Source organism: Peromyscus californicus, unplaced genomic scaffold (genome assembly GCF_007827085.1).
Source record: "Peromyscus californicus insignis strain IS unplaced genomic scaffold, ASM782708v3 Scaffold_20__1_contigs__length_68692818, whole genome shotgun sequence".
Classification (NCBI taxonomy): Eukaryota; Metazoa; Chordata; class Mammalia; order Rodentia; family Cricetidae; genus Peromyscus; species Peromyscus californicus.
In genome coordinates, this window is record NW_026294503.1 from 7,384,320 (window position 1) to 7,409,052 (window position 24,733).

Consider the following 24,733-nt stretch of genomic DNA (forward strand, 5'->3'; position numbering starts at 1 on the left):
ACCAACTGCTGTTTAATTGGACTTACGGCTGCTCAAAAGGAGGGAATTCATGCTTGGGACTGTAAACCAAGACAACTAACTACTCATGGCTGGAGAATCATAGACCCAAGAGAAAGAAACCTACCACTGCCATTTTGCTAAACCAATATAATTTCTAAATATAATCTAAAGAAATTGTTGATATTATTAGTTGGCAGCTAGGTATCCAAAATATGCCACAACAGTATAAAAATTATTTTGAGCCAAAGACATTTCAGGATAGGTATTTTCTGCACTCTCCCCTCTGCCGTCAAATAGAGCCATCCCAAAGAACCCAACTACCCTCTCCAAGAGTTTTGCATCCAGGGATGGATGACTGGCCTAGAAGCCTAAACAGACATCCCGGCAAGACTGTTCTTTTCCTCATCTGCTTCCTTAGGTCCAGTTCTCTTTCCTAAAATTCATTTGTTTTTCTATGCATGTGTCCTTCCTCCCCATCTACCCTTGTCAGGAAGTCATTTGTATTCTGGTCAGTACCTTCTCTTCAGATGCTACATAAGCCCCAAGTTCTAAGCACTTGCTGGAAACACATTTCTCCACGAATCCCCACCTACATGCATGAATTTTCGTAAAACCGAAATCTGTCTTCTCTGACCAAACTAACGTTTGCTGTTTTAACTTTCACGTTCCCAGTTACTCCCCAAGATGGCAAAGGAGTTCTTCCTGACAGAACCAGGGAAACCTTGGTTTGTTAAACATTGAGCATTCTTCAGTCAGGCGAATGAGGAAGAAAGCCTGGAAGTAAAAAAATACGAAGTGTTTGAGCCTGAATAGGAGAAGGAGGCAAGTTCTGGACTTAGAGGGTTACACACACACACACACACACACACACACACACACACACACACACACACTCACACACACACACACACACACACACACACATACATACACACACACACACACACACACACACATACACACACACACACACACACACACACACACACACACACACACACACACACACACGAACACACACCCGGATAGGACAAAGCCCTATTCAACATCAGAGTTCCAAGTTCATCTTTGAGATGTTATTTCTCTTTATTTTGAGTAGTCCAAAACTAACTGTGATCATTAAATAGACATTTTTAAAAAGCACAAAATTACAAATGCTCAGAGCTGGGACAACCAAACATTAACACAATACAAACATTCAACGCTTAGCCTGTCTAGTAATTAAAGAAATAAGATAATTTTAAAAATAAAGCCAATATGTGGGAATGGCCAGGATGCAGAGTGAGGGCTATAAAAGAGCCACAAACGATGAATATTCTGAGTGTATCAAGCTCCTTTAAGATGTGTCTAACATTTACTTGTCCTGGCAAGGCCTCCTAAGAACGACTTCCCAGGCAGCTAGAGAGCATGTGAACAATGGCTGGCCTATCTGGCTAGCTGTTACATACTAGCAAACAACAATAACAACAATGAAATCCTTAGTAACCACCATGGACCCACCATGGAGAAGAAGAGACTGTAGCCATCGATAGCTGGAAAAACAGAAAGAAAAGCCTGGAAGGTGGGTACAATGCCCTGACTTGGAAGTGCTTCTGAGATTTCCAAGTTGTGACTTCTGAAGACTGGTAGAAATACACCTTGATATTCAAGAAATATAGAGGCTAAACAGAAAAAATTGAGACGGTCTAAACAAGAATGATGGGCCACAAAGTTGTATATACCTGTGACATTTAATGACATAGGGAAGCATTTAACCCCCACCGCTAGCTCTGTTAAGTCCATAGAATAAACATGTGCGTGTATGTCTCTCTACAAAGAAAAGTCTGAATGGATAAGTAGAAAATCTTAAGATTGTAGGTCATCTAAATACTATTTTTCTTTATTCTATTGCATATTTTTATTTTTTAAATGCAGTTTATTATATTAATACATACTGAGTGTCTATAAAATCTCCAGCAACTTTCTAAGAGCTGGATGATAAGTATATATTTGGTTTATAACAGACATTAAACAATTTTTGTTAGTTGAATTATTTACCTAGGGAATGCTAACACCCCAAGGGAGGAGGTGATATGCGGAGGTCACTGGGTCAGCCTCCCAGCTCTTTAGCAAAGTCTAATTCAGGCAAACAATAGAAAAGGGGATTTCAAGGTTTCTTCTACAAGGTGAGGAAGCTCTATAAATACAACTGTAAAGATGCTTAATCACACCCCTTGGAAGTGAGCGTTCTCCTGGCATTTCACCAAGACATTCCAAAGCGAAGCAGAACTTTCTGTCCTTTAGAAAAAGAGGAAGGAAGAAAAGAAAAAGAAAGCAACAAAAGAAAACAGAAAGGAAGAAAAAGAATAAAAGCATGCAAGGATGCTTCCCTAGTTATTAGAAGAGGAGGTTCACTGGCAGCTGCTTAGTCTATTTGCATTTGAGTACGTGTTCACCCACCCAAGCTGGGCCTTTGTCTCAATATAAATACATGTATTTGAACCCTTGCAGAATGTAGTTAAGAGCCAAGATGTAATTCCTTCAGGTTTATTGAATTCACAGTACCCACTAAATTAAAAATCACATTGTTCTTCTTTGTAGCTACTGGGTTCTTGGAAGATCACTCTACATCTAGTGCGGAGCAATGACAAAATGAAAAAGACTCCCTCCCAGCAGAATGCCGTGTCCACTGGTTACATCAGACAGAAAGCTTTTACCTGTAATTAAGTAAGCCCATTACCAGCTTTAAACCAGTGCCTGACCTGACATGAATTAGAGTCACAAAGCACATCACCTTTAGTTGGCCTCTATTTCATTCTTTAAATTGGGCCCCATTACAATCAAGTGATCAGTAAAAAGAATACCACAAACAGTATCCCGTCTATTTGTCAGATATTATAGTTGATCATCCTTGTGGCTGCAGAAAGCAAGAAGCATTACTCTAACCTTTGGGTCCATCTTCTGAAAGCACAATATATCATATTTACTTTATGACTTTCTGTGCATAAGGCACTTACTTCTTTCTATGCCCTCGAAGATGGCATGGCTATAAATGTATATTCAGATGCCCTACGAATATAATACCTGTGATAAGTATTCCTTTTGATAACTTTAACTGCCTCCGGCTTTGTGGAGGTGAAGAGCAGGGCAGCCGTAGCTCCTCAGGATGACTGTGCTTTATTTCTGAGAATTGCAGCTCACATTAACACATCAGCTGCACAGCCCTCTCATCCATCATTGGCCACTCTGATAGACCAGAACATTGGATGTTCCCCCAAAACACAGAGCCTACTAGAGCAGAGCTCTAGAGATGGGGGTCAAGCTGCGCTGAATTTTGAAAAGCCATTAACTTGGACATTTCTGTGGTGTGCCACCTTAGGAAGATAACTTGTTTCAATTCTTTATTCAGTTGTTAAAAATGTAGATAAGGGCACCTATGATTGTAAAGGATAATGCATAATTTAGCCCAATTGGTATACAGTGTGGTCTCCATGGGATAAATGCCAGTTAAACAGCACTAAAATGGTGTTTCTCTAGACCTGAAATATGTAATACAGTTCTCTACAAACGATCTCTTTGTTCCTAATTTCACAAACCAAGGGCTCATCAACACTCCCTTGAGAGCTGTTGTGAAGACTGGGAGGGGAGACAACAGGACCTCCTGGCATCTCCTCCCAGAACTCAGGCCCCTGCGTGCACAGCTGCTTGTGTGGCTCTGGCCCTTCCCCACCTGGTCCCCTTATGGAGCCTTGTCTCTTTCTAGGCCATTCTGAACTGCTATCCTGAGAGCCATCAACCATTTTCAAGGTCAACACTGGCAATTCAGACCCTCTGTGAGTACTCCTTGGCATTGTGTATTTACAAAACCTCCGACCTTACTCTCTCTGCTCATATCAATTCCTGCTTAACGTACTCGGCTCATTAAGAAGTATGTTTTGTTTAACATTTGACAATCTTTAAATGTAGAAATAGCTAAAGAGGCAGCCGCTGGGTAAGTCCCTTCCTGCTCTGCAGCATTCTATCTCATGTTGCGAGGAGACAGCTTCTCAGGAGGAGCTATAAACCTCTTTGCTATAAAAATTCCAGAATGTCCAAAGGAATGGGTATAAGACGCACACAGCTGACCCCAAAGAAGGCAGGATGTGTCCCTTGTCCGCGGCATTCCAAACTCCCCTGTGCAGCTGCTTCATCCGGAACCCTGACCAGAAACAAAGGCTGGAAAGTTACCGCTTGGCCTTCAAGAGGGTGCTGAAGTGAGTCTGGAAAGTGGTAGACAGGACAGCTGCTCCCTGCCCTGCAGACGGGGTTCTCGAAGTCATGCCTGACTTTAGCAACCTGTTGACAGTGATGAGTCTGAGATAACAGAAAAGGCTAACAGTGCCAGTGACAACAGCTGGTCACAAAGCTTCATTTGCAGGTTACATGCCCACAGTCACACACACACACACACACACACACACACACACACACACACACACCTGCCCCAAATGGTATCAAGAATCTACAGTATGGGGCCCGGCAGTGGGTGGCGCATGCCTTTAATCTCAGCACTTGGGAGGCAGAGCCAGGTGGATTTCTGTGAGTTTGAGCCAGTCTGCTCTACAGGACAGGCACCAAAACTACACAGAGAAAACCTGTCTCAAAAAACAAAAAACAACAAGAAAGAAAGAAAGAAAGAAAGAAAGAAAGAAAGAAAGAAAGAAAGAAAGAAAGAAAGAAAAGAACCTACAGTATACAAAATTAAGAAGCAAAAGAGAATACACCTAAACATGGGGGGGTGTTGAGAAGGTGCTTGGAGATACTTTTCTTTTTCTTTTTTTTTCAGAGCTGAGAACTGAACCCAGGGCCTTGCGCTTGCTAGGCATGCGCTCTACCACTGAGCTAAATCCCCAACCCCCCCCTTTTTAAAAACTTATCTGTTATTATTCTACTTATCCATAATCATGAATTGTTCCAATAGCTGACAGAATCATTCCAAATATAAAAATGAGTTCATGACATTTTGTAAAAAGGGAAAAAGATACAGTCAAAATACAGTACTCTAATTTTGAAAGGCAACAGCTTTCCCTGCAAAAGAGATATTTATTATCGTGTTGATAGACATTGGTAATAAGTAACTAAGAAGAAGCGTTCCAAATGTTGCATTAGGCAGACTGCCCCCTCTCCCCCCCCCCCCCCCCCCCCCCCCCCGCCCCACCCCTTCTCCCTGGGTCAAATCTGCCTGCCTTCCTCCTTTCTGTGAACTGTTCTGGTTAGTCCTGGAGGACTAGGGAAGTTGGATGGGGGCAGGTGTGAGGAGGGTCAAGGGTCACAAACCAGGTTAGTAACTGAAATAAACAACTTGTGGACTGCTCTGAGAGCCTGTTGATCTATACTAGGCCTCTGTGGCTGGACACACTAAGACACAGTCCAGAGAGGAATCCAGTGAAAAACCTTGGCTTTGAGGAAATCAGTGTATCTTCCCTTAGGAAGAAACCTCTTCTCTCAAGGCAGCTTAGGGCAAGACTTAAAAACTGTGTGGGTTTAACATCTTCAGCCTAGGTGCTGAGGACTCAATTTTCATTTCCTGTAACCTTGCTATCCCCCTGTTGGCTTCCGAAGCTCAGAGGAAACCTTTCTGACCCATTTCATTGGTTGGAGCTTCTGGGTCTTCCTTTAGAGACCCCCCAAGCCTTCCTCTCCTGGGATCCAGATTTGGCTGCGTCCTGCACATCCCTAAGGGCAGGTACTTAAGAAGCAAGAACCCACATTAACTGTTGTCTGGAGCAAGTCGGTGGGAGAAGGGGCTAGAGAGGTCACCCTGGAGTGAGTGAGGTTGGAGAGCACGCCTAGAATGCTTAGCTTCAAAATCATGGTCAGGATTTTCTACAGGGTTGGGCTGGGTCCAGTGTAGACGCTATGGGCTTCCAGATCACCCAGGCCTCTCCAGCCACATCAGTAACTTCAAGGTCAGTGATCTCAACCTGTGGGTCGCTATCCCTTTGGGGGTCCAATGACCCTTTCACAGGGGTCACATATAATATATCATGCATAACAGATATTTACAATACAATTCATAGCAGTAGCAAAAATTACAGTTATGAAGTAGCAACAAAAATAATGTTATGGTTGGGGGTCACCACAACTTTAGGAACTGTATTAAAGGGTCGCAGCATTAGGAAAGTAGAGAACCACTGTTCTAGGTGAATGGAGTTTTCACTTGTTCGGGCTGGAGGACTGGAGAACAGGGAGAAAATGCTAGTAGGGCCTATTTGAAAAACAGGCCAATCATATAGACGGTAGGCACTTTCGAAACCTCCATGCACTATCATGACCAAGAGGGATTTCAGACACCAGGAGATGGCGCCCAGAGAAAAGAATGCAAGGGGAGAGATAGCTTCCAGAGTGCCAGGTTACCCAGAAGTAGAGGGGCCCTATGCTGGGCTTGCACCACAGACCACAACATACAGCTTCTCCACCCCAGATGGGCGTCCTTTGCGCCCACAGCTAGTTCAGGGGACTCACTCCACTCCAGTCCCTAGCGCTGCGCAGGAGCGAGCGAGGTGGGCCCGCTAGAGACCCCGGGGTTATAGGCCTGTGAGTTGGGTACCTTGGTGCCCTGGTAGAAGTCGTCTACTGACTGAGAGCCCATGAACGGGAACTGCATGTGCGTGTGTGTGTCGATGCCTCCGGGTAGGACCAGCTTGCCCGCTGCGTCCAAGATGCGCAGTCCCGGGGTTGCTTCCCCGAGAGGCAGCAGGTCCTGCCCCAGCGCCCGGACCACGCCGTCCTCCACGAGCACGTCGGCCACCTGTGAGAAGTCATCATTGACCACGCGACCCCCGCGGATGAGAAGTCTTCCCTGCGGTGCCATGGCCAGGGGCGCTGGGGATCTATCCACCCGGGACTGCGAGCCTCCGCAGGGGGACTGCGAGCCGGGGAGACTTTCCTTTGAAGTCTCCACGAACTGTGCCCAAACTCCCGCTCCCGCTGGGCTGCAAGGGTTTAAGTGCTGGACACAGGTGTGGCTCCACCCCAGGGGAGGGCTGGCCTGCCACAGCCCTGCACAAAGTCCTGAGCACAGCCCCAGGCTGTTGCACTCAATCTGGGTGTCCATCGAGTTTCTGAGTCAATAGAGGGGAGAGGTCTTGGAATTTGAAGACTGCAGGGGCTTACCTTCCTAGGGAAGGTACTTTAGTGACAGATAGAAATTGACTTGGTTCCTTGGTGAGGACTCTACACCAAAAGACAGAGGGAGCCCGCGTGAGTCCACAGCACCAGCAGCAGTAACACCTCAGAGCAGACCCACGTGGACCTGGCTCCCCCTTCACAAATCCAGAGCAAACCACCGCAGTGTCTGTGACTGGCAGGCTGTGCCGGCATGTTTGGGATTCTGGTGTCCAGATGGATAAGCACAGGAGAGGATGGCGCTGAACAGAGGCAGACTCTAAACAGGGAGGGAAGGCCTGAGAGAGCTGACCAAGGCAAGGGCGTGATCTACAATCGCCTGAGAGACGGACCTCTGGGCAGGCTTGTGTCAAATTTCCCCAAGTATCAGCGTATCCACGCCTCAAAATGATTAAAAACCACTTGGCTGTCAAGCCAGGGGGGAAAAACACCAAAGCCTCAGAAAGCTTATATAATTATTATCAAGAGACCTTTGTGTGCTGGTGAAAGGGGTAATTATACACACAAAGAAACTCCTACGAGCTGTGTGAGTCAATACCCCCCAGGAGAGTGCGATTGGATGTCCCTGCCACAGTGACAGTCTCCGAAATTGTCCAGATGAATGATTTCAAAGGTTTCTTTACCTTGGACACTTTGTATCATGACACAGCACAACACAGACTCCCCACATTTGATTAACTCGAAGCTGGTGGGGTGTCTCAGAGGTGGGAGGAAATGGCTCATTGAGATTCTCAGACAACCGCAGAGGAGGAAAGAGAGCGAGTTTAAGAAGGATGCTGGCTGCTGGAACAGGAGGCTGTCGCTGGTCTGGAGGCACCCTTCCCACTCAGCACCTTCAGGATGGAGGCTGAGCCTGGACCAATGTGTTCAGTCTGGGAGCTCGGCCTCCACACATGGTCGCCTCTGTTTCTGCTGACACTCCAGGCCCCTGACTCCCTACTGGGAGAGAACTTTCTGGCCTGATAATGAGCTTCTCCCTGGATGGGTGATGGAAGTGAGATTTGGGGACACAGGCAGAACCGAGGGTTGGAATGAAAATGAGTGAGGAGTTAGGATTGGGACTCTGGCTCGGATATGAACTGCTGTGGAGCTTGGGGCAGACACTCCAGGGCCTCGTCCTGCCTACGTGAAGAGTGATAGCTAGGACAACAAAAGGTTACAAGCCCACCCTTCTGCATCCTTTTACATTCTGAGAGGCTTCAAACAGAGGCTGCTCGGTATTTCTAGAATTAAACTCTCCTGAAGGCTTCAGCAGCGAGCTGGAGACTAGGTAGGGTTTGTTTTATAGACTCAGAACCATTTTATCTCTGGTTCTTCAGGCTGGGTCAAGAGTCTCGGTTGGGAAGGAGCTGTGATTAATGCCACAGTGATGCCAGGCAGCCAGCCGACAAGTATCACGGCTTGCATATTTGTGTCTTGTGTTTTGAACGTGAAGTGTCCTCCAGAGGCTCCTGGGCTTGGACCTTTGGCCTCCAGCTCATGGTGGGTTTAGAAGGCCGGAGCATCTTTAGCAGATGCAGCATCAGTTTAGAGGAAGCAAGTCACTAGGGGCATGCCTGGAGGTTTGGGAGCTGTCCCACTTCCTGTTTCTCTCGGCTTCGTGACTACAGCTGCAGTGTGACCTGGTTTGAGTTCCCTCTGCCATGCTTTCTCCAGGACACACTCTGTCCCCCTGACTGAGACAGAATAAACCCTTCCTGAAGTTGCTTCCTGTCAGGCACTTGGTGAAGCAAGAAAGCCACTTTCTAATTCATGTTGACCCAATTCATACAATTATATTAAGGCAGAATACACTGGGATTTACTGCAACTTAGAGGGGAACCCTGGGAGTCTCTGGCTGGAGACAGGGGAGCAGGCTCCGTTTCAGAGTCATTACAAGGCTATGTGTGTGTGTGTGTGTGTGTGTGTGTGTGTGTGTATGGTTTTTTGAGACAGGGTTTCTCTGTGTAGTTTTGGTGCCTGTCCTGGATCTCACGCTGTAGACCAGGCTGGCCTTGAACTCACAGAGATCCGCCTGGCTCTGCCTCCCGAGTGCTGGGATTAAAGATGTGCGCCACCACCGCCCGGCCCTATATTATCTTTATAAAGACAATAGTCTTGGGAAGACTGGTCACCTGGGTGTGAATCAGAGAAGTGGCACCAGCCGTGGGCAGACAAGGCATGACCTCCGTGCCTGAAGATGTGTGTCTCATGCCCCTCTGCATGAGACATACAACTCACATTACATCTGTTTTTGCTGGAATAAAATTACTCTTGTGAACTGTTGCAGACACAGTGACTGTGTTGCTGTGGGGGAAATAATAACTACTTGTCTATGTGTTAAGTCACCAGCCACTCAAGGCCACTGAGCTGCGAAGTTCTGGCGAGCAGAAGCCCTGTCATACGTCATTTGGGATGCAAAGGTCGATTGTAGAGGGTTGCGTAAGGCGAACTTTATAACTTGGTGCACTGGGACTCTATGAAGGGGCGTTTAGTCTGTATTAGTGATGTAATCAAAACTGCCTTTTAAACTCTTTGGAGTTCAGAACTCAGCTTTAGCTTCTTTTACATTTCAATTCTCACTTTTTACTTCAAAGTTTGAAAAGTTGTTGAACCAAATGACTATCAAAGCAACGGTAATGCCGATGTGCACCACTAGATGGCGCTGCGCCTTTGTAGTCTTCTTGGCAGGCTAGGCCACTGTGCTGCCGCTGACCCAGACCACAGCCGGCTTCCTGAAACCTTACCTGTGTGTTTGGTTTGCTCTCGTCCTTGGAATTGAGTATCTACATCGATACGGAATTGTTAGTCTTTCCTCAACCTTGACTAGTACATCCTTTCGTGGACATCTGTAAGTCATATAATAATATAATAAATGTCATCATATAATAAAATTGTGACATTCTGGATTTATATGATAACTTTCTTTTTCATTGAGCAAATTTTCCATATTATGATAAAGAAAAACTGTATTGAGAGTGATTATTCACCTAAAAGAGATTATCGTTGGGACTCCTTCACATAATGAGCCCCTGTCTTGCATCTCCAACATTATGTCCTACCTTTGATTTTCATAATCTTATTTGGGACTTAGCTTTCACATCAGCTACAGTGTTTATATCAAATATAGTTGACGTGTGTTTGAACATCTGCAGAAAAGTCAAGCTGTTGACCCCACAAACAATGAAGGAAAAAAGTAATGAGATAGATTCCAGCAATCTGTAACTCTTTGAAATTCTTGTGTCTTCTACCCATTGTTTCTCATTCTTTATCATCTAGTTGTTCCTATCAACGTTTACCTTTCTCTGTGGGAACATACCTTGGCATATGATACATGAAAAGTCTGAACAAATGGCCTTTTGGGGGAAAATGTGTTTTTATTGTTATAATCTAAAACTTTGGATGTTCTTGTGAGAAAACAAAAGCATATTGATTATGAAGGAAGTGTAAGTACACACCTTCTCAAGGCACTGATTCTTCATTTATAGTAATTTTAAAAATGCAAGCAGCCTTTGTGAGTGACAGAGAAGTTTCAGATTCATAGCCACACACTTAGGAGTTTAAGAGGGAAAAAAAAGGCAAATGGACTGTAACTCTCCTTCCAACTCCTTCCAAGTCACGAGCCCGTGCCTTTCACAAGATTCACATGTGTCTTGGATACTCCATCCCCAGTGACAGACTTGGGAAGGCTTATGGACAGTGTGCCTTTACTTTCCCAGCCAGCCCAGTCCTGTCCCGGGAGAGGCCTGGTGCTCTTTTGTGTGGATACACAGGCCTGTGGACACTTTATCCATCTGCAGGGAAGACAGACCAAGCAGAGAGGCCAACCAGTCTGTACTACATGTCAGCCATTTTGACAGAAAATTCTGGGATTGTAGGTGCCAAAAAATTTGGTCTACAATTGAGTGAGGTGGTAGCCTGGCTCCCTGCTGCCATGTGTTCCTGTCCCTTAGGGAAGCCTTTGATAGATATCAAAGGAAGATTGATCCAAGGCAGGTCTCACGGTGTCAGACAAGAGAAGGGCCAGTTAGAACAACACCTGGCTCAGAACAGGCCCTCCATAACTATCTGTGAACTATTTGGTGACATAATTGAGAACTTGAGGCATGGGTTTAAGCCTTTTCATGTTCTTTCATTTCCACAAGAGCTCCATGGGGTGGCGGCAGCTGGGAGATGGTCCAGTGCTCGAGATGCCAGTGTGAAGACCAGGATTTGGATCCCCAGAGTCCACCTCAATGCTGAGTGGGCACTCCAGCATGGGAAATGCAGAGACGGGGGATTCCCCACAACAAATGGGCTAGCTAGCTCAGTCTATCCATGAGCTCCGGGTTCATATAGAGACCATCTCAATGAGTACAGAGCACAGCAATCAAGGATGATTCCACACACAAGAGCTTCAGGCCTCCACAGGCAGGTGCACACACATCCGTCATACACACTGGCATCCACACATGCATGGACACACATGTGAAAAAAAAAATGAACCGAATCAGGTGGGAAATACCACTTTCACTTTACAGGTGAGAGCTGCGACTCGGGGCTCCAGCCGAAGTAACAGACTGCTTTGATCTGATTTTAAGGCTGTAGGAGGCCACGATCATCGCATTAAATCCATCACATGGTGATGTGCAGTATTTTGTTGCTTTTAATTTGATAAAGTCTATTCTTGCAGGATAAGTCAAGTTCTTTATAGAACAGCTTTGGAAAAACAAGCAAAAGGAGGACATTATATCTGTGTACACACGCATGCGCTCTCTCTCTCTCTCTCTCTCTCTCTCTCTCACACACACACACACACACACACACACACACACACACACACACGGCTAATTCTTCGGTATTTTAAGTTTATTGTGATTTAATTGACGTACTGTAAAGTTGACGCATTTATAATTCAATGGTGTTTAGTGTATTTACAGAGATTTGCAAGCTTCTCTTGCCTCTAATTTTAGGACAGTGTCATCTCCCAGAGAGCCTTATACTCCCACACTCAAGACAGCCTTACGCTGCTTTACCCTGGAACAGTCATCGACCCCAAGCCCCTCTTAGAGCAGCACTGTAACTGTAAAATCTTCCTTTGCCCAATTCAATGTGGTTGTAGCTTCTCACAGCCTCTTGAAAGCTACATAACTTCGGACTGGCTCCTCCAGGGTCTCAGACCTGCCCCCTTGAACACATTCGTAAGGGAACACAGTTTCTCAACCCCATAGCCTCTGTGGAAGGAACAGACCAGGCACAGTAAACCGACCCTATTGGCTAGACTCACTAATGTCCTCCAGCACTTTATAGCTAGCTCACTCTGACTTGACTTTAGGAGGTATGGATGACCTGTCCTCTAGGGCATCAGTCTGTCTTGCTTGTCCTGTGTAGTTTTTTTGTTTGTGTTTTTTGAGACAGGGTTTCTCTGTGTAGCTTTTGCGCCTTTCCTGGAACTCACTCTCTAGCCCAGGCTGGCCTCGAACTCACAGAGAACCGCCTGGCTCTGCCTCCTGAAGTGCTGGGATTGAAGGCATGTGCCACCACCACCCGGCTCTGTGTAGTTTTTGACACCTTACTTCTCATTTCTCCTTCCTAAGCCCTAAGCAACCACTTAGAAACTTTGTCTCTTCATAAAGTTGCTCCTTTGAATGTTTTATATCAATGGGACCACACACATTTGTGAGCCTTTTTGGTCATGTTTATTCTTTTATGAAGTTGATGAGCTTTTAGGTTTTCCACATTTTGGCTTTAGAAATAATGTTGGTATGAACATTTGTGGACAGATTTTCTGTGCGGACATGTTTTCGGTTGTATCTAGGAATAGCATTTCCGGCTCATGTGGTGGCTATGTTCATTTTTGAGGCTCTTCCAGACTGTATTTACAAAGCAGTGGCATGATTTTACATCCCCACCAGGAGTGTGTGAAGCGTTCGATTCCACACCCTTGCCAACACTTACTGGTTCTTCTCTTCAGCACAGCGGTCCTATTGATTGACAAGTGTTTTCTACACTTACTTACTCCATCAGAAACTTTGGTTATGTGGCTATTCAAATCTAAATGGCAAACCAGTCTGTGGGTCTGGAAGTGAAAATGCAGTTCAGGAAGAATTAATTTGGGTTCTAAGGTTATCCTGCATTGGATTCTGATGACAAAGTCACTTGCTGGTGCCCATGGTGATGTTTGGAATGCTAATGCTGATAAATCTAATAAATTATATAAATGGGCTTAAACAAACAAAACAAACAAACAAACAAACAAACAAAACACACAAGATCATCTCAGCAGATGCAGAAGATGCCTTTGGCAACAACAACCCTACATATGTTCTCTGTGATGAAGTGTCTTGCTAGGTTGTAAGGAGAAGGAAAGGATTACAATCTAGACAATTTGGCTCTGGACTTTAAGCTACTATATTGCTGCCTCCAATAAATTCTAAAATATCGTGTAGAGACAGAAGTTATTATAAGTGTAGTTGAAAAAAAAAACTGTGCATCATTAGTATTTACAAAATGCCAAAGTGTTTCTCTTAAGTTGCATAAATGATGTTTGGTTTGTGTGCACGGTGGGGAATTGAACCTAGGACCTCAAATATGCTAGACAAGTATTATGACAGTTAGGGTTTCCATTGCTGTGAAGAGACACCATGACCACTGCAACTCTTATAAAGGAAAACATTTAAGTGGTGCTGGCTTACAGTTCAGAGGTTAGTCCATTTTTGTCATGGCAGCGTGCCGGCAGACATGGTTCTAGAGAAGGAGCTGTGAGTTCTACATCTTGATTCGCAGGCAGAGGTAGAGATTGTCCCCTCAGGCCTAGCTTGAGCATGTAAAACCTCAAAGCCCACCTCCAAAGTGACAGACTTCCTCCAACAAAGCCACACCTCCTAATAGTCCCATTTCCTATGGGCCAAGCATTCAAACACAAGAGTCTGTGGGGGTCATTCCTATTCAAATCACCACACTTAGCTACATCCCTATCCAATGATGTTTCATTAAAATTTAATTAATAAACGAATATAGGATACAATCAATACACTTAGCACATGAGGGTGGAGCTGATTTGATATTCTTTTAGCAAACAAGCTTCTTGTGGAGACAATAAAACTGTCTTTCTACTTAAACATAATAGCACTTCAATGTTTTCAATGCGTCAGTATGTGACATGGGTGGATGTCACAAACCCTTTGCTGTTTCTACTACTGATTGTGGAGTTGATTTCCTTCCCTATTGGATCTGGGTTGGCCTTATTGATTTAAAAAATTGAATGTGGCAGAATATTCTAGAATGTCTGTCACTCATTTCTAAGAAGCCTGCAGCTTCTGTAGAGGTCCATTGACTATTTCTAGATCCTACTTTCCATACTGGGACAGACACCCCTGCAGACCCCCAGGCTCTGCCAGCTCCTGAACCCACAGCCAGCAACCAGCAAGGAATTCCCCAGCCACGTTTCTGATGTGCAGGATTGTAGTGGTCTTCAACAGAAAGTTTGGGACAGTCTGCCACACAGCGGTAGATGGCATGGGACCTTGACAAACGTCTGTTCCCTACAATAACCTCATGATTTAGTGCGGATTACGTATTAGGATGAGCCCCAGGTTCCAAGAGCCTTCATCATGATGAGCGGGAACCAGTGTTCTCTCAACTGATAACTTTAACTTCGCTTGTGATTCATCTTTCAACTGTTGAGTGAGAGATGAATGAGGTTATATCTTAATCTTGCCATCATTGCTAGAAAAAAAATAGTGTTTTATGTGTCATAGGACTGTGGAGGACTTGGGTGATGACAGGCACTTAAAAATGGGTTAATTTGCTTTGAAAATTCTACCCCATAAGGAAGAGCCAGCAAAAAAAACCCTCTGAGTGCTCTGTGATAGTGTGAACCTGGGGTTCACATCACATTTAGGGGCTGGCACATGTCAAAAGTTCCCAGCATTTTAAAGAGAAAACACCATGTATCATCACAGAACAGTGGCAAATCGCCATGCATACATGGATGCAGTTTCATGTGTGTGTATGTGACAACATGAGGATACAGATTTGAGGCCAAGAAAATTCTAAAACCCTGTAAGATTTCCTTTCCAGCACCTTGAAGGTAAGGTCAACTTTGAATCCAAACCAACATTCCCATTTGACTTGCCGTGTGTGCTTCCCTTGAGTTTGGGGACTCTGGGAAAAGGCTTCTTTCCACTGTCTTCCACTGGGCCTTAAACAGGCCCTGACCAATGGAGTCGGGAAGTTATCTTTTCTTTGGAATTCAGGGAAATGGTACCAGAAGCAACTGGGCAGGTTGCTTGGAGGGCAGCAAAGCATGAACACGTGACTGTGGTGGGTACCCTGTACGCAGCTAGCGAACTAACTGTACTCCAGCTTAGGCAGGGATGGTGGGAAGCGACAGTAGGAGAGCTGCTGGGACCCTCACACCCCTGGGTACGATCCATCACACCCTGGGTGCGCCCCGTCACACCCCGGGGACGCCCCGTCACACCCCGGGGACGCTCCGTCACACCCCGGGGACGCTCCAGCACTTGTGCACTGGAGCACTTGAGGGCCACAGGACTTCCTTCCCATACACTCTGTTTCTGTTCTTTCCCAACATCGGTGCTCTGATGATAAACCTACCGGTAGGGCCAGGTGCATAGAAAATCCAAACAACAAATGTACTAGCCATTCAAGCGCATATTATGTAAAAAGTCTTTTAAAAGTACCCCTGGGGGGATAAAAAAGAAAAAAAAACTACCCTGGGAATGTTTAGAGAATGTAGAGAGGCAAGTTTCCCAGATTATTACATATTGTTTTTAAAGTCTTAAAAGATGAAAATTCGACATGAAACATAAAACAAATAAACAAAAAAAAAAAAAACTCTGGTGCTTCTAGAGACTCAGACTGAGAGGTGCTCAGCGCTAGGTCCAGGCTTCATTTAATATATTTGTGCATATATAAGTAACTATAATAATCAAATAAAAATAGGCTTCAATTTTAGAGTTGGGGGCATGGGAGGGGCAGGAGGGAGGAAAGAGAAAGGGATGATATATTTTAATTGAAATATATTTTAAAAATTAAAAAAATAAATGAATCATTGACTCAGGTTAGGGGAGAGCAACAAACTAACAAAGACAAAAAACCGGGAAATATATTGAAGTGGGAATCAAACTATTAATTAAAAAGCAAACTATGTCACAGGACATACGACATAGCACACACACACAATAGGCAGACTTTCTAATGTATAACCCCTTACCCCATCCCAACCCCCTTTTTAAGGGCATGATTTTGTTGCGTTGCTCAGGCTGACTCAAACTTATGGACTCAGCTGATCCTGGAACTCGGTTTCCTGAGTAGCTATGACTACAGGCATGTGCCCCAACCTAGATGAAGTAATTTACTCAGGAATGCAAGGATGGTTCATGTTTGGACTGAAGGAGAGGAATTAGATGTGCTTCCCCCCGGAACATGGATGTCGAAAGGCAGGTGATAAAGCTCAGAATGCATCCTTCAAACTGGTTTAAAACCGGGCTCAATGGGCACTTCTTCAGTAGGATCACCTTTATATAAACCAAGTTCAGTGGTTTAAAATTGGGCTCAATGGGCACTTCTTCAGTAGGATCACCTTTATCTAAACCAAGTTCAGTGGTTTAAAATTGGGCTCAATGGGCACTTCTTCAATAGGATCACCTTTATCTAAACGAGTTCAGGGCAGCCCTGAACTTAATGTTAGAGGTATTAAACCATCCAGTTAAAGAAGAGCTGTGTTAACTGGGAGAAAATTGCTTATCAATGTTTGTAGATGATTCTGTAGCACACACACACACACACACACACACACACACACACACACAGCACGCACGAATTTAACTGAATTACTAATGTGATCTGTGAGGAAATAAAGAAAAAAATGGTGACTGGTAGGAGACTGACCTAACAGATCATCAACTAGTATGTGCTGGTTAAAAGGAGAGATGGAAAGGATGCCATTGATAACAGCAACATAACCTGATAAAATTTGTCAACAATTCTAAACAAAATGTTCCTGTAAAGTAAAATGCAAAATACATCAGAAAGACGTAACACAAAGACTTCAATAAACAGCTGTCGTTTGTTTTTGAGAAGGCACTAATTTAGATAAACAATTTAACATAATGATGCTGAATTTCAGTTAATTGCAAAATTAAGGTTGTCTAGGAAAGAGTAAAAAGAAACAAGTGAAAACAAGCAAAGATAACTGAACTGTACATAGGAAATTCTCAAACTTTTTTATTTTTATTTTTCTAAGAAATCAGAGAACTGTGTGCAGGTGGCTGGTGCATTGGCACAAAATGAAGAGAAAAATGGCAGTGACTACCACAGCAGAAACCACCAGGGAGCTCGGCCAACCACGGTCCCTTCTGATACTTCTGCTACTACAGGTCATCTTAGGAGGAGGAAGAGGGCGGGGAGTGGGAAGAGGAGGAATACTTGAACTGTGTTTTAAAATGGCGGTTGTCAAAAATAATGTAGTTAGTACTGGTACAGAAAGGCAGGCAGACCAACTGGAGAGAACAGTCTGGAAATGTACAGTGTGGCACTGTTCTTTATAAAAAGTTCTATTTCCTATTAGTTAAGGGATGATGATTAGCAGCTGTGGGAAAAGGAGGCAGTTGCCTTAGGGAGGGGGGATCAGTTTTGAACCCTTAAATTTAGGATGAATCATTGATTTAAAGGTTAAAAAAAATCAAATAAAAGACATCCAATTTTGTGTATTCCAACTCTAATGATGAATTTGCACTTGAGGAAGGGCATAGGATGTCTACACAGGGCAACCCGCATTATGATTGTTGGAAGTTAATGTACAGATGGGTACCGTATGTACAGCATGTGATATTTCTGGAGAGATGCACAAGAAACTGGTACTGGTATGTATCTTTTTAAATAGAACTAAATGATGGGTGTCAGGGTAGGAGACAGACTACATTTTTTACTGCTTGAACTAGGAAGTTATGTAAGTCAATTAAAAAATAAAGTAAAATATATGCCAGCAGCATGGACAAGGCTTGATCCCCAGAACCACAAAACCAAACAAAACCTGAAGCAAAAAGAAAATCAGGAAACGAACCCCAGAGTTCCAGCAGCTAGTAGCATTATTAGGACCTAAAGAAGGATAATTTGCTATGTTGAATTCTTGGATCAGTAGACTGGACAAGAGTCATCAAGCAAGAGGCAGCTGTCTTAAAGGGGAAATGCGCCCACCGGGGGGATTTTCCTGAAGGAGTGGCCCGGAGCTCCGGTGACTACAGCTTCAGCTGGATTCCCTATGGCCTGAATCGGTGTATGAACTGACGGTCACCACAAATGACAACAACTTTGATTTAAAAAGTACCTCAAGGCAATAAAAAAATTATTTTAATTTTTGATACATAGTAAAACATTTCAGTCAGGTCTTCCTGACACCATAACAGGACAGATGCACGAGACCTCAAACATGCTTTAAAATGACATTCAGCAAAGTATCCAAAATGTAATAAATAGCAGTAATCACACACAAACACGTCTTCATACTCAGTCATTAAGCTACTAAAACAGACAGCTAAAGAATAAATAAACAAGAACTGACACTGAAAAAAAAAACAAATGAGGTTTTGTAATCCACTCTACTTAAAGAGGGGGGGTAATCCAAACAATTTCTTAATTTGCTTTTCAGTATTATACTGGTGACTCCCCCAACCCCAAGAATAAAATATACTGGAAAAAAAATCACTCTTACAATAATGTAGTTTTTAAATACAACAAATAAATATGAAACCAGCAAAGCAAGTTCAAGTTGTAATAAAAATGGTCCCCCACCCCCAAAGCTATGGAAATATATAGTCACTGTGGTAGCAAATGATAGCATCTGAAGTGACAGTGCCTGGGCACTGAACTCGTCTGAGAACTTGTAGGACTTTAGTGCAAATCCCTAGGGTCCAACTCGAGCAAACCCCTGTACTGGAGAAAGACATTACCAGGTGGAACTTAGCATGTACAATTTCTGTACATATTTTATAAAGTTCAAAATTTAATGCATAGTAGAGTATCTTCATCCGCTTAATTCTGTCCCTAAATCGAGATGAAAACAGAAATGTCTTGGGATTTTACCATTTGGTCTGTACCATGTTAGAGTATTAAAGTCAGCATTAGAAAATCTATAAAAGTTTGTTTTCTGACAGCAATCTATCTAACTCTACGTAAGTTTTACATCATTGTGTGTTAAACGTAAGAGGAAGTTCTTTTCCCTTGGACAGGTCTGTATGATGAAATCCAGTAGCAGACAATGTTACGCAAATAAAGAGGTGATTACAAGGGTTTGTTTTCTCTTTTTGTACATTAACAACCTTAGCATCTAGTATAATAAATTACATGGTGTCAAAGAGCATAAAAGATTCAACTAAAAGAAGGTGCCATTTTGTACAAGCAAACCTTTTAACATAAGATAGATAAAATGACAGTGAAATAAAGCAGCCATATTTCTACTATTAAAGTACCAGGATTTAAAACAAAAACAAAGTAAGTAAAAACAAATGGAAGAACGTGATCGAGGAATACAAATACATAATGCATTTTTAGCTGCTAAACCAGTCAACTCTAGCTCATAGAGTTACACGTTGTTTCATTTAACCATGCAGGCTAACATATCATAAAAAAATCACCCTGCATCTTTTCATTTTAAACTAGTTTAATTGTGAAGTTACAAAACAACGAATGGATATTGCTCCAGCTTGGATACAGTCTCTCCGAGGAGTCCACCCTAACACAGTAGCAAAGCCTCGTCATCGCTCGGTTCGTTTTTCATTGTGGCTTCTAAGCAAGTGTCTGGGATCTGGGCGGTGTGCACAATGCCACAGCGCTCGCAGGGGCCATCGCGGTTACTTGTTCTGACTCCAGGGTTCGGGGCACTGTATGGCTGCCTAAACCCTTGCACTTGGTCTGAGGCAAGATCAAGAAGAGGGCGAGAGCAGTCACTGGCGTCAATGTCTGAGGCTCCATCAGAAACTGGAATTAGCATTTCCACATCGTCCTCCTCTTCTCGACCACTCACCCCGCTATCGAGCTGTCTCAAAGGACTCTGGTGCTGAGTTGAGGAACTCGACCGACCTAATGTAAACCGGACCCAGCGCAGGCCCTGAGTCATGCGACTTAGCGCACTGGTGAGCTGGTGCCGGGCTGGGCTCACACTCGGGCCTTCCACACCTGCCGCATCCCTTCCGTCCCCGTGGCCGCCGCCGCGGGCGCTCTGGGCCGAGGAGGAGTTCGCAGCGGCCCCCACCGAGGCTTCCACGGCGGCGGTGGGGGGGACCTTCTGCGGCAGGGGCGCTGCAACCCCCCCAGACGCTCCTGCCGTATCCCGTCTCTCACTTTCGGTGTCGGTGTCGTCGGACTCCACGGAAAACAGGCTTCTGTGAAGGTGACTCCTTTCCGTTTCTCGGCTGCTGTTCTGACTCGGGACCACCTCGTCTCCATCGGCCGACACCAAAGCCAGCGATCCTGAATGACGTGATCGTGCGAAATTAAAAATACGATTCCAAATGCTGCTGGATCGGCCTGTCATAGGGAGCCTGATGGATGTAAATCCCAGCTGAGACCGGACAGCTAGCCTCAGGTTTTCTAAAACCGAAGCCTGCAAAAGTTAAGGGAAAAAAAAAAAGTAAGACCACTAAGAATGAAGTATCAAGATGACGAACAGTCTTTGACTCAGTGTTACTAGGGGCAGGGATGAAGTAAATCCCCCCAGCTCTACAGGTCCACTCTAGAGAACCTAATCTAACTTAAATTTCAACTTTACAGTGATAGTTATGTCAATTACAAGTTATTTTATTTCAAACCTCAATAATAATCCAATCCTAAACCTGTACCAAGTGTAGAAAATAGTAGTATCTTTACAACCAAAAAGACTGACAAATCCCTACTGTCTGTCACTAAGTGACCTGGTATCATTTACGTTAAAGATCCTTTATCCTCTTACACAAATACAGTTAGCCTTGATTTACAAGGCTGAACTGTCCTGTCAATGTGGGAATTACATTTCACAAAGCTGGTTTCCAGAACTGGGTGAACGAATGAATACTGAGGATTCAGTTATACTGTCACGCACAAAAGACTGAACCTACTTGTAATATAGAATAGAAATCAAAAGTTTATATTAGGATTCCTTCTCAAGTTTAAGAACTAAGCTTTTTTTTTCAGTTTAGGATTAAACAAACCATATTAGTCTTTAAAACTGATTTAAAATTAAAAAACATTTACAGACTTTAAAATATGGATTGCTTCACTAATTAATTAGCATATAATAAAAGTATCTTGCTCAACTAAAAGAAAACCTAGGGGCCAGCGAGACAGCTCATCAGGTGAAGGCATGGGCCACCAAGCCTGGAGCCCACCACTCATGTACGCTGTCCTCTGATCTCCCCAGGATGGCATAGTGCAAGCATGCACCCTCTTCCAAACACAATAGCAAAGAACTGTAATTAAAAGGTAAACTCTTTTGTTCTAGAAGGAAGTGTTAGATTACTTTTTAAAACGTGCAGCATTTAAACAGTCTTTAAGCTCCACCTAGTGGTTATGCAGTTGGAACAAACATAGCTCTATGAACCTGGATTGAGCATTTAAAACACTATGTATCTCAGCAAAGATTAGTTGACCCACTCCTTACAGAATGGTCTCCCCTGCCAAGGCCCAGCTTCTGGCTCTTCCTCTCACAGAAACAAAAGGGAAGCGACCAGGAAGATACGCTAGCTCCTGCTCTCCACCTGTGTCTGTCAGGTCCATACAGTTATACCTGTAGAGTCTGAAAACAATCCATCAAATGCTAGGAGGCCACCATTACAGGAGCATTTCCTAGCCTAGCTTTAGGAAACTACACACCACCTGTAAGAAATTTGGCTATCCGCACACATGGACTTTCAGTACAAAAGGTGTTAAGATTTTTCTCACCAATTAAGTATCTAACTACAAAATTAAAACAATAGTCGTTCAAGTTTAGAAAGAACTTCTCAGACCTAGTGTACTCAAGCCACAGTCCAGTGAGGCAGGTGAAAAGACACAGCGGTGAGCGGTGGCCGGCACATCCTCGGCACACTTTATAGCAACGCTATCACAAAGTCTGCACAACCAATCAGGAGTCACTCTCTACTTAGTTGAAAGCCTGTTAATAAAGTTGCCAATTTAACATTACATTCTATAAGGAAATACCATGGGCGTTTGCTGGATGGTTGTCCACAGCTTAATTTGTAGAGCAGCAAAAACTCCCCAGGAAGCATTTCTTATTTTATACTAGATGGCAAATTACAAAGTTATTTTCTTTTAAAAACTTGTGGAAAGATAATTTGTTGCCAGAAATTTGAACCTGGGGAGAGTCTGGTCTCATCAAACAAAGTCTAGTTTACTGTTCAAGAACATATTTCATTTAAAAGGTTCTTTAAGCAGACTCCTCTCACAGAGATAATTTATAGCTCTAGAGAGCGGAGCTCTGTGGAACAAAGACCTCAGCCTTGCTTGAAGCCTCTGTCTGACTTGGCTTCTGAAGGGTCATGGCTGAGAGAATAAGGCATCTATCTCCCTGGGGACTGGCAGGCAGCTACAATACTGTGACATGGGGTGGGGCTCTGGTGAGCCTGGTGAGGTGAGTTTCAGTAGGGCTACCACACAATTAATCCTGACTGGGTCCTGGAAGGGGCTCAGGGGCACGAGTGTGCTTGGCTGGTATATTGTCACACAGGTGTAAACAGAGCTAAGCTCTGTCACTGGGCTGCCTGAACTCTGCCCTGGGCAGCTCTTTCCTCAGTCTCTTTTAATCTGTACCCTCCATGGGCAAACGGTTCCCAGCGAGCCCTTCAAATCCTTTCAGTGAGCTGGAAAACCAGAGGGAGGTGGGGAAGCCTGAACTTGCAAATGGTCCCGGCAGTGAGCAGTCCCGTGGTCTGTGCTCCCACCCCTTCAGGAGCACAGTGGGGAGGAGGTGGATGGGAGCAGTGGACTGAGTCAGCCATGGTCTGCCACCTTCCTTCAGAGAAGCTCTGACTGTGGCAGGGCCACCAATAAAAAGAAAACTATAATTTAGTTTTTTCTATTTTACACCCCCAATTTTGGCCAGTATAAATTCAGAATTTTAAATTAAAATGTTCAAAACCTACAATTTCTCACCAAGGATTTGCTAAACACTCAAATGCAGTGACATGTGCCAGAAGTGAACTGGTGTTCTATTTTTAGAGTTAAGTCACTGAGAAAATATCAGTTTTTTTTTGTTCTAATTCTGAGAATCATTTTTATAAACATTTGTGAATACATTTGAAATCTAAATGCATATAAATCCTTCTGACTAAAATGAACCCTGGGGCCGGGCGGTGGTGGTGCACGCCTTTAATCCCAGCACTCGGGAGGCAGAGCCAGCTGGATCTCTGTGAGTTCGAGGCCAGCCTGGTCTCTAAAGCGAGTACCAGGAAAGGCGCAAAGCTACACAGAGAAACCCTGTCTTGAAAAAAACCAAAAAAAAAAAATAAATAAATAAATAAAAAAATAAAATGAACCCTGGTATATTTTCACAGCTTGGAAAGTTTTAAAAAATTTCCTGAGAAATTTGAAGAATCAAGAAACTTGAGTTACAACCCACAGACAGTGGACCAAATTCTTAAACACTGTAAAACTCAGCTTGAAGTTGTCCCTCAAATGAGGGACAAACAACTTCTCTTCGGTTACTTTTACTTCACACTGGTTAAGAAACACTGTTAGTACATTAATTTTAGTATTCATTCTTAAATCTCTAACCGTTCGTTCAGTTTAATCAGAAAACTGGTCGAAGTTTTTAAATTTCATTGCACTCACTTATTATCAAAAGCAAAATGTCTAATGACAATCATATAATCATAAATTTAGAGTTTTAGAGATTCTGTTTAAAATATAATAAAAATTTATAAATTCAATTCTCTATTTAATATTTTGACTGTGAAAATTCCTAATTTAAGGGTTCCTGCTTTACTACACACAGACTTTAAAAGACGGTGACACAGAGATGAACTCTGCACTGTACCTGATTAGGTGAGCAAACCGGGAAGTCCTCCACGGGCGGGATTAAGCCCTGAGCAATCAGCTGTCCGTAAGAAGGAGGGGCTTCTCTTCGCAGCAGTTCCGCCTCCACTCGTGACAGCTGGGTCTCAAACGATCTTTGTAGAGGGGAAGAAAAGGTCAAAAGAAGGCAAGCGGCAGTGTTCTACCATCAGTACTGGGGACGACCGGCTGAGTCTTCAACCCACTAACTCAGCTGCACACTCCGCTCTGGGAACACTACTCTCAGCAAGGCTGAAGCGGACCATGTGTCCAGGGAGCTTTATGCCAGCAAGGACCTACATTACTATGTTTCAATAGACTGGAAACCTCTGGAAATAAAGTAAATAAGTAAATAACAGATTTTAAAACCCGAAGCCCCTAAACCATAGGAGACAGTTGTTGAAAGGTCGCAGAGACACCTATCTATCAAGTCTAACACATTTTTTTCAGGTCAGAGAGAAAGGAACCCCAACATACTCCCTGCAGTAGCTGGACGGCTGGAGACCTGCCTCTCCATTGTGTTCTTCTGTTGAGTATGGTAAAGTTTTCAGCTACTTATATTTGCTCAGAGGAGATGCAG

The 24,733-nt window shown here is 43.8% G+C and overlaps 2 protein-coding genes across 2 annotated transcripts in view; both read right to left on the minus strand.

Annotated features, from left to right (window-relative positions):
• The window catches only part of Dpys (dihydropyrimidinase), a 79,814-nt gene extending 72,982 nt beyond the window's left edge, over nt 1-6,832 (minus strand). The window contains exon 1 of the mRNA XM_052747719.1: nt 6,569-6,832. Within this exon, the coding sequence (XP_052603679.1) occupies nt 6,569-6,832 (264 nt within the window). The remainder of the gene's footprint in view (nt 1-6,568) is intronic.
• Nucleotides 6,833-18,458: 11,626 nt separating this feature from the next.
• The window catches only part of Lrp12 (LDL receptor related protein 12), a 78,243-nt gene continuing 71,968 nt past the window's right edge, over nt 18,459-24,733 (minus strand). Inside the window, exons 6-7 of the mRNA XM_052747720.1 lie at nt 24,137-24,269; nt 18,459-20,731 (exon numbers count right to left, since the gene is read on the minus strand). Of these exons, the coding sequence (XP_052603680.1) occupies nt 19,862-20,731; nt 24,137-24,269 (1,003 nt within the window). The 3' untranslated portion in view covers nt 18,459-19,861. The remainder of the gene's footprint in view (nt 20,732-24,136; nt 24,270-24,733) is intronic.